At 35.0% G+C, this 15259-nt stretch overlaps 2 protein-coding genes across 2 annotated transcripts; both read right to left on the bottom strand.

The window, feature by feature from the left end:
- Positions 1-2258: 2258 nt before the first annotated feature.
- Positions 2259-4322, bottom strand: LOC103336878 (transcription factor bHLH71). The gene is made up of 3 exons (XM_008240004.2): positions 3778-4322; positions 2948-3349; positions 2259-2587 (listed from the first exon to the last, which is right to left on the bottom strand). The coding sequence occupies exons 1-3, from the start codon at positions 4222-4224 to the stop codon at positions 2492-2494; spliced, it is 945 nt and encodes a 314-aa protein (XP_008238226.2). The 5' UTR covers positions 4225-4322; the 3' UTR covers positions 2259-2491.
- Positions 4323-7027: 2705 nt separating this feature from the next.
- On the bottom strand, positions 7028-14266 carry LOC103336877 (transferases, transferring acyl groups). Its single transcript, XM_008240003.2, has 16 exons — positions 14112-14266; positions 13957-14020; positions 13778-13823; positions 12754-12872; positions 12380-12453; positions 12129-12204; positions 11940-12029; positions 11250-11323; positions 10634-10721; positions 9952-10078; positions 9740-9844; positions 8051-8180; positions 7902-7953; positions 7768-7812; positions 7396-7494; positions 7028-7282 (listed from the first exon to the last, which is right to left on the bottom strand). The coding sequence occupies exons 1-16, from the start codon at positions 14159-14161 to the stop codon at positions 7130-7132; spliced, it is 1392 nt and encodes a 463-aa protein (XP_008238225.2). The 5' UTR covers positions 14162-14266; the 3' UTR covers positions 7028-7129.
- Positions 14267-15259: the final 993 nt, after the last annotated feature.

The following is a 15259-nucleotide window of genomic DNA, read 5'->3' as shown; positions in this document are numbered from 1 at the left end:
AAGTCACGTTACATCTAATTTTAGCGTTTTTTGGATTTTGGAGTTATGTGAAACCATTTTGAAACATGATGGAGTGTTGTGTAATTTCCAGAACCTGAGGGGATTATGTGCAAACACAAAAAACCTGAAGAAGTGTCATTGTAAATAACTCATAATAATTTACCTATTATCCTTATGAACAATAATTTAAATATTATCCTTTATAAATAATAATTTATCTAGTATTTATCTCCAAGATACTCACGCCTACCGAAAGTACAAAGATTCACACCACCCTTTTACACTCTACAGACGAAAAAAGCAAATAGGCCGATGATGTCTTTTGTTTTATTCTCAAGATTTGGATCAAGTAGATAGAATTAAAGTCCAGCTAAGCCCTACCGCGTGGTTTATATCATTAAGAAAAAGTAGCTCAGACGCATGTATCAAACTATAGAGTTTTCGATTAAAAAAAAAAAAAACTATAGAGTTTTCGATTTAAAAAAAAACCATAGAGTTTTCGGTTTAAAAAAAACCATAGAGTTTTCGTTAAAAAAAAATAAACCATAAAGTTATCTTGCAAGGGGCTTGTATCTTGTATCTCAACTAAAGTAGTTAAAAACTATGTTCGATTCTCTCCCTCCTAATAGTAATATCGCTTGTATAAAAATAAAACAAAAATAAAAAATTATGGAGTCATGTTAGCTGCTATTATGAAAAGAATTACATACAACGATTCTGAAGAAAGAAATATTAAGACTCAAGATTTCAAATTGTTAGGCACCCTTCACTTAAATGTCAATTTTTAAGGGTCTATCTTACCCATGTACTCAGGGCGGATCCACAGAGAAGCAATGGTGGTCAATTGACCCCTGCAACCTCTGAAATCCTCCATTAGAGCCGCCCAAGTTGACTCTCGCAAAGTGCTCGACGAAATGCCCCAATGGGGCAAGCTGGAGAGGCTTGCGTGCAGCACGCGCGTCTTTTTTTTGTTTGCTCGTTGCATTTAAGGTTTTTTTTTTTGCGCTCTAGACGTCAAAACGACGTCGTTCCACTTACCCCCTTATTTTGACTTGTTGTCTTTGTGCATGTTATATTCTTTCATTCCTCTGTAATCATGGTTTCAAAAACTCAAAGTAAAGAAGTTAGTGAGAAAAAAACACTCAAAGTAAGATCGCAATGTTTCAAAAGCTCAAAGTAAGGAAGACAAATCAGCTGAAAGCAAGCTACACAAGTCCCCTAAGAAGATGAAATTTGTTTCTTGTAATGAGAAAGAAGCAACTTGCACAACTACATTTGATGAGGAGACGAAATTAAATCGTGGTATAAACACAATGAGCCGAGTTGTGAAGAGAAGAATAAAACAAAACATTTTGTTGAGTACAATAAAAGAGGGAGGCCACATGGTAAGGCATCTGTTGAGATGCAATCGTATATTGGAGTGTTAATTAGCATGCACGAGAGTCCGTTGTCGATTTGAGACCACTGATCTAGAAGTCAATACCATTTTTCATATAATCTACAAATCAATGTCATTTTTTATAGTGGGGTTGGAACATGACCTAAACCCTAAAAAAATTCCTCAATTGAAACTCTTAAATGGATCTATATGAGTCTGCCTGCCCACATGCTAAGTAACATGTATATCGTATGAAATTGCATGCTTTGTCACCTTTCTACGTGGCCGGCCCAAAATCATCTCCCTCGGAATCTCTCACAGACAAACGCCCACACACACTTGTTGTAACTTGTGAGGGCCATGCATTGCATGCATGTCATTTTCTTGTTTGCACAAGAGGACGTGACGAGTCTTAATGAGGGTGCAGATTCATTTCACACAAGAAACAAAATTGGAAGCTGAGAAAATCAATACAAGATTAGGAAAAACTCATCGATCGAGCACAGGCAGCTTTTCTTCAGAACTTAACAAAAACTTATCACTGTTTTCAATACCTATACGACATACATGCAGCTTCTATGCATTGGCAGACCATCAGGCATCATGCGGTGCAGGGATCTAATTTTGTACATTTTGATGAATCGGTTAAATTACATGCATATTTATTTATGAGCTGTTTAGAATTGGGTACCAAAATAGTAGAATCAGTTATATGGTCCTTGTGACCGGTGCCCTTCTGGGCTTTTTTGTGCTTTTAATGGCTGTTGTAACGAACTTTCGTGGCGAGCAACGAAACATCTCCCTATCGTTTGACAAATACAAAAAAAGTTAAAGAATATATTAGGATTTTCTCAAAGTTCTAATGTATTATAAGATGTAATTTAAACAAGCCTAAAATCATTCATGAAAGTTTATTGACATAGCTCACATGTTCACTCTTAACACTGTCCTACACATCTTACAAACAGGTCAGATAAACTAGTTCAAATGCCCATCAGCATGGGCTGAGCCTCAGAAAGCCCAAGCCCATTAAGATCCTACTCAAGGTCTTTTTCTGGTACTGTAGCTACATATGGAAAATAGAAAAATATAAAATATAAAAAGAGAATTTAATTAACACAAGGTAGCTGCTTCCTCAATTACTCTAAGCATGTGGTGAATTGCTGTTGCTATGTCATCCACCGAACTCAGTAAGCACCCTTCTTCAATCTGCATGCAGAATTAGAATGTTCGAATTTTAGACCCAAATTCATTGATTTCTTAAAAAAGCAAACAAATATTTGCAAATAAGGAAACGTCACTAACGTACACAAAAATGCAAAACCTTAATTATTGGTGATGGAACTATCAAAACAGAATGACGAAGACGCTCATTCTAGTAGATCAGGGTTCGATACGTATGCAAAAATAATTTATAATAAAAAAAATTATACATGTATGTCAAAGTAATTAATCAGAAAGTAAGAGTTCCGGACAAACATTTTCCTTATTCTTGCGTATGTCAAAGTAATTAATAAGAAAGTAAGAGTTCGGGACAAACATTTTCCTTATTCTTGCGTATATACGTACCTTGACACTGATGGAGTAGAGAACATAAGGGTCCATGGTGGTAACTGTAAGATGAAGGATGGTGAGCTGAAGGGATTGAATTCCACCAACCAACTTGGAAAGCTGTCTGGGGCTAATTCTGCGTGACATGATCTTAAGGTTTGCATGGGTCTCAATTAATGTGACCTCAATATCGGCTATGGCTGCCTTGGTTTTTGATGTGAATTTGTTGGGGCAGTGAGACCAAGTGTACTGAGGGCATTCTAGTAATTGTGTAAAAGGGGTTTGCACAACTTTGGAGGTGGAGGTGGAGACATCTGCATTGTGTAGAAGTTGGAGTTTCTGTGCTTCAACGGAATGCAAGAGGTGCTCAAGCTCCTTCACGAATTCTATGGCTCCTCCTACTATGGACGCCTGGTCACCCTACACACACAAACAATGAGAAGAAAACAAAAGCAAGATGAAAAAAGTGGAAGCAGGAGATCAAATTATTGGTCCTGCTTTTTCATGTATAAAGTGTACACAACAGTGTATATATATTGTTCTGAAAAAGTGGACATGCAGTGTATATTATTATCTATGATAATTATATTCCCATAATTAAATTGAGAAATACTAATGATTATGATGGGATTAGAAGTAATTTAACAACAATGTCTAATACCACAACATGATTTAAGGGGAAGAATTAATAATAGAAAGCATGCATGATGCATGTCATAAATTTCTCTAAAATCCTAACCAAGGATAGTATTTTTTTTATTTAAACACTTCTTGATATACTAATTAATCTTCTTTCTTCTTCAATTTTAATCAGTGAGGGTGTGTTTAGAGAGAGAGAGAGAGAGAACCCTTTGGACATAAGAGTCAGGCATGAGAGAGCGCAGAATGGCAAGATGCTCATTCATTTGTTTTCTGCGGTTTCTCTCAACGGCAATGTGAGTCATTCTCTGAGTCTCAGCTTCTTCCTTGTTCTTGCAAACCCTTGGCTTTCTCCTCCTCTTCTTCCGCCCTTGCTGCTGCTGCTGAGCATTATTATTGTTTACACCCAGAGAACTCTGCTTCTGCTTACCACCACCACCTGCTGCTGCGGCTTCCAAATTCAACGCCCTCTTAATTTGGGTGTCTTGATCAGATTTCATGCTACTGGTGCTGGTGCAGAAATACTTGTCTGGAGGTATGAAATTGCTAGTCGTCCCTGAAGAGTCTTGGAAGCTGTAGGGGGTTGCGGAGATGGTATCATAAATGATGAAGTTGAAAGGCTCATTAGAAGTAAGAGCTTCTAAAGCCATTGTCATGTATTTCTCTCTCTTTCTGTTTGCACTTCTTCTTCAGCACCTTTATTTGATTAACTGGCACTTGAATATATATTGACTTATAAACACTACCCTTTAGCTCCTTTTCTATTCAAGGACCACAATCATTTTACAGAAACACCCACCGCACCATCCCTTCAACTTAACACAGAGAGAGAGAGAGAGAGAGAGAGAGAGAGAAGAAATGTTAGAGAGGGAAATGGTGCACGTGAGAGAGGCAGAAAAGGTAAGGTGCTTTTCAGCTTCGAAAAGTGAAGGAAAGAGAAAGAGAGAAAGAGGGTTCTCTCTCTCTCTCTCTCTCTCTCTCTCATCTTAGTTTTGGTTTCCTTCCCAATTTCGTAGATGGTGTCAAAAAGAGTGGCCCAGTACGTGCAGTGGATCAGAGAAGGGAAGGTGGGGGACCCAAATCTATATAGATATATGCATACAAACAACACAACAAGCTGTGCAAAAGCAGCTCCTCACATTCAAATCTGTGTTTGGTTTTGGAGGAAATGACTGGCTCACGTACCCTACCAACACATAGATAGATTCTCTCTTCTCTTATTTATTATAAACTCTACATACAATTTACAAGCACACTCTATAACATTTAGATTTTCTACTCTGCGGATATCCAAACATTATTACAGTGCGGACGTTATGTATTTTTTATTATCTCTCCATGCTTTCTACCCTGTTTGTTTACAATTAATATATGTTTATCGCATTTGTGTAGATATAATATGTATATATATAGCGCCTAATAAAATGAAAATTGGTTTATTACATGTCAAAGACCAGCAGCAAATGCAGGAGGAGGAGGTCATTGCAACGTCAATTGTCAACCCTATTGGTGATATTGACATATTGAAAGGAAAATGTGAGCAGCAACCCTAAGTATTAAAGGGATCAAAAGCTCATTAATTAACCCTAATCATGAGCCTTTTTCATTATTTCTATTGCTAATGCTTTGATGCTTAACAATATTAGGCCAATTATATCAAGAAATAGCAAGGCTTAATACTATACAACTAGCTAACTAGTATTATCCTATCCATCCAGAAAAGCAAAAAGGCTGTATTATCATACATAGTATAGGTATCAATAATTGGTATAAAAGGATCCATTATTTGCAAGTTACATTCAGAAAATGAACAACTTTATTTAAAAGGGAAAACAAACTATTCATTGAGTGTAAAAACCACCCTCTCCATGTGTTCCATTATATATAGAAACAGAGTGAAAAAGACTTGTCCCTCTGCCTGTGCAGCTTAATTTGTACTTTCTCGAGCATTAGGGCTTACCCAATAAATAAATAAATAATTCATCATAATCAGTAGATCTAATCCAACCACTAATAAAAATCCATTTAAAAGCTTATTTTTTCTGTTACCATAGTAGATGTTCCCTTTTTAAGTAAATAATCATGGGACCATTTTAGCTCACTGTTTTAACCCAAGCTATATGCTCATCACCATTTTCAACACTTGACACGTGTTTATAAGCATAATCATGATTACGTAAATCAAAGTAAAAAATAAACTATAATTATGCCTATAAACACGTGTCAAATATTAAAAAAAGTGATAAATATAGATTTTGAAGAGTTCAAGTAGTGAGGAAAGAACATTTCAATAATCATAGCATATCAGCATAATGATGTGGTTTGACTGTCAGCAGAATTTTTTCTGATAACATTATGGAAAACTGTACACTAAATTTGCTCTATTTATACTATTTATAAGTCAATAATGCCCCTTGCATGTCAGAAATAAAAAGAGATTGCAATATTCAAATGGCTTTATAAAAATAAAATAAAAATTAATAATTACATAAACAAAAACAAAGAGAAAGATCTGAAACCTGTTGCCTTATCTAGTGACGAGGACATATGGAGGGAGGATGGTCCAAACTGTCAGATCCTCTTCTCTGCATGTTAATCCATGTGACCTTCTCTAGGAGAAGTACATCTTTGCTGTGATTAACCATAATCTAGAGGACTTACATGTTTGACAAAAAAAAAAAAAAAACTTATATGTCACGAGGATATCACTATTTTTCTCTTTCTATCTTATCACACGTGGCGAAATATAATTGATTAGGGATATCAAACAGTGACATTCCTATTGCATACAAAATTTTCTCCATAATCAACCCTAATTTTTTGCCCCACATGCAGGTTATTTTGGGTATCGTGTCAAGTATCTTTCTCTTCTACTGTAGTGTTTTTGTACTATTGGAAATTGAAGGTTACATCTACGTTTCGAATGCACAAATCGTTGCATGAGTTGTCGTTGTATTTGCTGAGAGACTGACAACCAATGGCAAATGCATTTTCATGTGCATGCCCCAGATGTTGTGCCTAATCCTCGGCATGCCATCATCAGGACTCGGCGCCATTATGTTTGGCCATTAGCTCCATACTTCTATTTTGCATTATGCATACTCGAATTATACTTGCGCAAACCCTCAATTGATTGATTTTTTATGACGGAAAGTAATTTTTGGTTCTTGTAGTTTGCCAGATTTTTCACTTCGATCTATGTTCTTTTGATTCTAGCGATTTGACCTTAGTAATTTGATATCCATCGCAATTCTAAGATGATTGAATTTACATCCAATCCAAACTTATCCTTGCATTAAGATGAATATCAAACGACATAGGTCAAACCGCCAAAATTGAAACCACACAGACCAAAGTAGAAAATTCGAAAATTCGACAAACTGACCAAAATGACTTCTTCCTTCTTTTTTATAAATCCCCACCCTTAACCGAAAAAAAATGGTTATCAAGCGTGGATTAGGGGAAAAAAATTGGTAATCATGGTGGATTTAAAAGTATGTTGTAGGAATTTTCATTTAGTTCCTGTCCTTGACTAATTAGATTGTCACACAGATTGTCCCCCTACCAAAATTTCAGTCTGATACCGCAAAAATCTAGCAATCCAATGAGGAAGGATAGGGAAAACGCATAGGCAATCAAAATAAAAAGGGCTTTGACTGATGATGCAAACAGGGTATCCACAAACAAGTTCACCAAACCTGTGAGCAAGTTTGCCTGTAAGAAACAGAAGATTAAGATTATTTCAAGTCTGATCGACGAGCAGCTGCCAAATGTTGATAAAAACAAAACAAAAATTTGTTGGTTACCACAAGAAGGGAAAAAAATACCAGAAGAAATGTCCCCAGCAAATTGCGGTCATATGCTTCTTCCAGTACTGAAGTTTTGCTTCCAGGAAGAAAATCGGAGAGCAGTAGTATTGCCAGCACCTGAAAATGAGTGACGATTTGAAGAGTTAAAAAAATGTACAAACCAGTTTCAAAGAGCAGTTGGTCAGAAATGGGATGTACACTTAAGTCAGCAATAGTTGGACAATTGACAGAGTGCAACTTGGAAAAAATTTAAAAAGATAAACCAATACAATTCTGTTCCCTATACAAGTTACCATCCAAAATGAATAAATAATATATGAAACTAAAATCTTCCGAAATGGATATGCCATTTAAATTTTATAAATCCAAATCACAGGACATGGGAATAACCTGTAAATTTACTGCCAATACCAGTGTAACATAGCCCAGGTTGCACTGCACAATGTGTACATACTTTAGTTTCCTCAAAACTAATATTCAAACACGTACATAAATTATAGAAAAGAAGACAAAAGTACACATACCGTTCTACGGGAAACTCTCTCGACGTGGCGGTCTATAATCACAGTTAATAACCTGAAACATATAACACCTTAAGCAATAACCTTGCTACCAGAACAAAGAAGGGAGAGAGAGAATAAATTTGAAAAAGCAACTTGGAGAAGAGAAATACCAAAACAGAAGTGAAAGCATCCAGACTCTAATCTTTGCCCAGTTAGTGCTCCTCATTGTTGCAGAGGAATGGTTATTGAAGAAAAGAAAGTTTCCTAACTGGACACCAACAAGGTACAAACCCCAATATCCTGGGAATGAAAACAATCAAATACTTTACAAAAGGAATAGAAAAAAGCAATAAGAAGCAAAACCCAAAAAGACATGCTTGAATTATTATAATTCAGCTTCCTCTCAGTGTTATGTGATCGTTTAAATTTACTTCCATATCATTTCAGTTCTCAACTTTTTGGATTTTCATAGTCTTTCATCAGTTTATCCTAATTGGTTTTTGTAGTGTTCATGTCCAGTATTCAGCAGTTCACCTCCTATGCATATGATTAACCAAATCCATTATCACTAAAAAGAAAGGTATATAACATGTTAACCAGAATTGTTCTTCCAATGCATAATAGAACATGACATTCTCTCCAGATATATCAGAGATGTTCATTGACCCCCAAATATCCACAATTAGGTCATCCAATGAATTAAATCATGAACTAAATGCAACCTAATTGCATCACAACCAAAATTTAGTTATGGAACCCATTTAACTTCGTTGTTTGAGTTACGGAAAACTCTAGTAAATATCAAGATTAGAGTGAGTGAGCTCGGTGGTGATGGTGATGATCATAAGGATAATGGCATAATTGTAGTGACTAAGAACATTCAGAAAACAAGATTCAGAATTCTATTACAATTTTTCAATTATCAAATGATGAATTTTGAACTTTTCATATTTAAAGGGATTCATGCATCATTATGAATGATACTATTATCCCGCTATTATAAAAGATGATTTTGGTAGTTTTTACAATAAAACGAAATAATTCAACATACTTTCATTTTGTATTGTAGCTTCGAACCTTCATTTAATTTAAAAGATAAAAGACCTCAGGCTAAATAACTAATAAAACAAGCCAATCTCATCTTTCTATCATTGTTTATATCCTTTACCTTTCATAATAATAAGAAAATGTGAAAGCAGCGAGTTGAACGCTAGAACTACTAGTCATAGATCCTAGCACCAAATTCCATTGATTACAAGCCCGACTTAACCAAGATGGTAATTGCACAGTTAAACTGCCACACCTTTTTTTTTTAAGACTGAATCTAGATTGCTTTTCCCTGTTTTGCACAATTTACAGTATATCTGACAATATATGAGCATAGAGAAATATCATGATTCTATTGTATAAGTTATGCAGAGATTATGACTTAAGAGTTTGCTCTTCCTAAAAAGTAATCTGGGTGCAGCATTCAATTTGGTTATCATACTACAACTTCATTTGAGCCACCAACACCCACTCAGCTGCTTCTCCAAGAAAAAGTACATTTTAAATGAAAATTTTTGATGTTTTCTTTTCTACCATTACTTGGTATAATACAGCATTATGAAAAGGAAAGCTAATATTACACTATCCCTCACAGCATCCAACCTATGGCAGTTTATGTTCAGGGCAAAGAATGTACTATTTCATCAAGAAAAACAGTCATGAGATGATTTATGACTGATTGAATACATGAATCCCACCCCTCTTTTTTTCATTTTTGAGGTAAGAAAACCTGTCCTTTTAACTTGATATTAGAGTCCAAACTATATAGAATAAAAATAAAGCATAACAAATCTGCAAACTTAAGCACTTACCAAATATGCTAAAAAAACCCTCCTTGTTTTGGCTGATTATATCAGTTCCCCTTTCATTAGAAAGCAGATACAAGTTTAACCCATGTGTCAAGCAAACTTGGTAACCTGGAGGATAGAAAACCCCATTAGGCTATAAAATAGTCTTGCATCTACTAGAAGAATAAAAGTAATAAAAGGTATACCTAAAAAAATATTACTCAGTTAGATAGTACCTACTAGAATTAGTGAGCCAAGAATGCCAGAATACTGTGCGGGAACATTAATTATGCACGTAAGAATTGATATTGCAGCAAGTGTGAAAAAGAAATTCCAGTGTACTCCGTATTCAGCCACATGAACCTACAAGGTGTAGGACAAGCATCATGAAGAGTTTAACTCAGCACAGCACAGCTTATTGAACACATAAAAGTGCTGGCAAGTTATTTGTCATGATTGATCAGTGTCTAAATGGAAGGACTCATAACAATAGAAGCTCAATGGAGTGGTCACCCTACATTCTAAAATTGGCTCAAATTGAACGCTAGGCATGACCACAATCCAAATACCAAATTGACCTGATAGTCCCTGGTAGCTTCAAAAGCCTGACCTCACTGAGCTGGATTCTGGTCCAGGTTGAAGCTTTGAAGCTCATTTTCTTGTTAGGGAAAGAAAAAGGGGCTGTTTCAATTCTCACAGGAACACACCTCCGTCTTCCATTTACTAAACTTCCTAGGAAATTCTCATTATTCATAATTAGAATTTCTAGCAAGAACCTCTAGTTCCAACAGGCATGAAACACTTCAAAACAGGAAACCATAATTACATGTAGAAATTCAAAATTTCTTGATTGCAATCCCAATTTGATTCAACAAGTATCTATTAAACAGAGGGGCAAAGTAACATCATAAAACCTACCTGATAGTCCACACCTCTGGTAGAGAGAAGACGGGCAAACCCAAGGATGATCAGTGGACTAGAAGATTGAATTGCAGTCTTCCATTTCCTTAAAAAGCATAAAAAAATATATTTTAAAAAAAACACGTCACTACATCATAATATATTCACACTACCATAGGAGGAAACTCCATTCCATTTGGTCAGACCGTACAAAATCCGATCATGCAGACTCAAAACAAAAACCTAAAGGAAAAATAAGCATTCGAGAGTTAAAAATGAAAACATTTACTAATCAGAACCTGAGGATTACTTGGGAGCATTAAGAGACTAGTCTGGGTAACCTTTTTTTTCCATAAGTGTGCTGCTAGGTTTGAAGGAAAGCTCAAACTTCCATATATGTCCAGCATTTAAAATCCCATTATTCTCTGAACTTTTTGCTTATAGGTATTTGTCTGTCTTTTCAAAAGGGATATGCACATCGAGAAAATAATATCTTACAACAAATAAACAGTTTCACATGAAGTTACATATTAATTTATTATACATACATATATATATATATATAGAGAGAGAGAGAGAGAGAGAGAATCAAGATGTTATGTGCCCAAACTAAGAGAATCATAAAATGACTCACCTGGATGATATATTTCGTGCTTGCTGTGAAACTAATGAATTTGCTACGACAAATGAGCCAACCCCAAGATCCATCTGACATAATCATGTATGGAAAATGTTTCAATTGAGGTCTCCTCTCTTCTGTCTTGATTTCTTTTCTCAATGAACACTCATTCAGTAGAGATATGTATGTTTTAACACATGTGGCATAGGTCTCAAGGCAAAGAGAATATCTAAAGTACACAAAAATTAAGGGAAAGGAAGGCAAAGAAAGAAAAAAGAGACGAACAATATGATCCGAAATAATTCTACATTTCTTCATTCAAAACAAAAATTGAAACTAGTACTAGAGCACTAGTGAGCCTGAGTAACTTAATATGATTGCCTCCCTAAGTCTGCTATTAAACATTGGCTAAATTGATAAAGAATGAAAGAAATATTCATGAGGTTATGTTATCAAATAAAATTCAGACAATTAAAACTAATCAGCAATTGATGATAACCTGGAAGAAAATGCTGGTAATGGAACAGAAATTAAACATACGTTATTGACATATCATTTTGAAGAGTCGTGTAGTACAGGTAACACTCTAATGAAAATAAACAAAATCTAGTCAAACTCAATCAAAAGTAATCATATAGAACAAAAATATTACAATAAACTTAACAAGACTATAATTTTGTTGCATACTGGTTGCAAAATTCTTACCCAGCCAGTACCATAAGTCTCGGTCTTGGCATATCTTCTAGGGAAAATTTTGAAGTCAACAGCCAAGATACACAAGCATGTAATGATCATCTGCAGCAATTACTTTGTTCACACGAGAAGATAGTAAAAGTTACAGGAAAGTTTTTTTAATCAAAAATAACCTACGCAGACCTAAGTGAGACTGCATACCGTAGCAACCCTGTAAGACGATATATTTTTTCGTACAGAATAGGGATCTTCCTTCAAATTAGAATAAGAACCAAACCTGTATTGAAGTGCATACAACAGTGTATCAATATCCAAGCCATATATATGCTCCTCTGCTCATACAAATATCTTTTAGCATTGTGAACATTCCATGAATGACTTCATCATGCAACAGTAAACCATAAAGATCCGATCATTTCTTTATAACAAAATTGTGATCTAATATATTTTACCTGTTGGCTGCAATTCTGATAAACAGTAACAATGTCAACAAAGTTGCCCAGATATACATCCACTCTGCTAAGACCTGTTGTGAGTTATGATCATTGTGAATATAATAGGTATATGTCATTTATGCATAATAAATAATGTAACCACACCAGGAGGCCCAACTATATAGATTCTACAGTTAGACACTATGACTTTGAGAAACTTTGACTGTTCATGAACAAGGGCACTGCTGTCAGATTCTTAAAAAGATGGTGGGAGAAAAACGATTGTAAGCCACAATCCAAAGATTACTCAAAAGCTAACATAAAACAGGTCAAACACAATATGCTTGGATCCTTCAGAAGTTTTCATAATTACTCAAGTTAAAAACACTTACAGTGTAAACTAAGATGATTGGAAGCACGATGAGAAGAAAATCGAAAGCCATTGTAGACATGTAAGCTGGTCTGCCCTTAGAACTGACTACTGCATCATCATTTTTCTTCAATGTGACATCTATGGTAAAAGAATTACAGGACAAAATTTAATATCAGAAAAAAAAACGTATTAGCTGCATCACATATCAAACGAGCTTGGAGACCAGAAGCTAATTGTACTGTGAATAGATACAAAATAAACGCATGACTTCGTTTGGTATTACCAAAACAGAGGAAGATGATGTTAGAAAATATGAAACATAACTTTTAGAGTACTATGCTAGCATCAGATAATATGTTTGCATCACACAGACGACACCTTAGCTTAATCGTTGCAAAACTTCTCCAAAAGCCAAAACCCTACAAAATCTGTCCAAAATTGATTTTGGATTGCACCTTAACTTAATTGTTGCAAACTACTTGGCCAGTGTCACAACGACACCTTAGACAATCTTGCCTCCGATTTGTTTCTAGGTGCCTGTGGTCATGAGGATTGCACATGGTTTGGAAGATTAGCATGTGGTCACGAACATGGCATGTGAATGGGAAGTTTATAACATTGCAGTCCATGACGATTTTTTGGTGATAGTTAAGGCAACTCTTGGCACCAACATGGACGACTAAGATGTGACAAATGAGAATGCATCTAAGCTATCTATATATAATCTAACAGCTAGAGAATAATTTTACCTACATGCACAATCAGTCAGCCAACTAGGCCTGAATTTCAAGGCATTAGTCAACAATGCTACCGCAAGACGATATTTTACTTATTTCTCATAAATGTTCTATCACACAGCACAAAACCCTTGGTGCCTAATCTTTATCATTAACACAAACACACATCAGAAGAAGAACAACAAATTTACAGAACCCATTTTTTGTTCATTACCCCCAAATAATTATAAGGATCAACTTTTAGTAACTTGAGAACAAAGAACATAAAGAAAAATTTGAATGGTAATAGAAGTCCTTGTGGCTTACCAACAACAGGATTGGAGCCAACTGAGTGCCGCAGTATAATCAGAATCTGAAAAAATTGCAAGGCAACCAGGAAAATGGCATCAGAATTTACAAAAACATACACACACACACACAAACAAAAAACATAACCCTTTCGTTCTAAACTTGAGAAATGAAAATCCGAAATTAGGTTAATTTACAGGGATTATTGTAGTAAGCGCGGCAATCTCCATCATGGACGATCCAGTCAAATTGCTCACAAACCTGCAAAAGTTTTAAAATTCAGAAGAAGATAATTAAAAAATGAATCAAAAAATTCTAGTTAAGCATAGGAATTTAGAGAGAGAATAGTAACTCTTCTTTGAGACGTTTGTTTGGATTGAAGGAGTTGGGGAGAGAATCCATGGAGAACGGAGGATTTTGCTGTTCGCCGGAGATAGTGGTCTGACTGACTGGTTTTACTCTAGTCTCGAAATTACCCTTCCACAATTCTTCAACTAACGTCCTTATAATCTATACGCACGTAAGCTTTATAAATAAACTCATTCTAGACATTAAACAAATCTATATACCTCCCGATCAATCCAACCCAACACTAGATATATATGAAAATAATGAGCATAAACAGCACCCAAAATTAACCACAAAGTCAACTTTTTAGGTGTGTTTATAAATGGATTTTGAGTGTGTGTAATTATGGATTTTGGGTGTGTTTATATGATTTTAAATAGTGCTTGGGTTTTTTTAATTTAAGCTCTTGACTATTTTTGTGTTTCTAAACAAACTAAAAATAAAATTCCAAAACCACTAAAAATAAAAATAAGTACAATATCACGATGGAATTCGTAAGTGTTCGTATTTAAATGCCGACAATCGTAACTTTGCCTGAGATTCTCAGTCATTGATTACAAATATAAATATTTTTTTAAACAAACTTCTATATACCTCCCGACCTTATTCCTACTTCTCTATCAATCCAAGCTTTACATGTACAAGCACTAGATAATATATGAAAATAATGAGCATAATATCAGCAAGAAGTTGTCTTAAGTGGAAGAAAACTTTAAAACATTTTCAGGATTGATTATTTTGCTTGAACTACTTTGTTTTTTTTTTTTTTCCATAAACTTGGTTATAATTCTTTTATGTATATTTTATTATAGTACTGAAAGGTTATGATAATTGTTGTCTAGAAAAGTTTTGGAGTATTTTTACATGCTGACCCATCGAGTGGTAAGAATTATGGATCCGCCACTGATAGCAAGTAGTTTATTTGTTTTCATACATACATTGTCTCTAAGTATTGTTGACATATTGGTTTGGAAGTAATGTTACATGTGGTATCAGATCAATTAAGATGATTAGGTTAGGTCTAGCACATTCAAGGGGGGCCGAGATAGAAAGCACAAGTATATCAAATACATATAAAACACATGTTAGAACTAAAATTTTCAAAATTAATCATGTTTAGTTATTTTTAAAGGGGCCATACAAGTTGTCAAT

The sequence above is a fragment of the Prunus mume genome, linkage group LG7 (assembly GCF_029339155.1).
Source record: "Prunus mume cultivar Tortuosa linkage group LG7, ASM2933915v1, whole genome shotgun sequence".
In the NCBI taxonomy this organism is placed as follows: domain Eukaryota; kingdom Viridiplantae; phylum Streptophyta; class Magnoliopsida; order Rosales; family Rosaceae; genus Prunus; species Prunus mume.
Note: the sequence above shows the minus strand (reverse complement) of the source record. Positions and strands in the feature narration are given on the sequence as shown.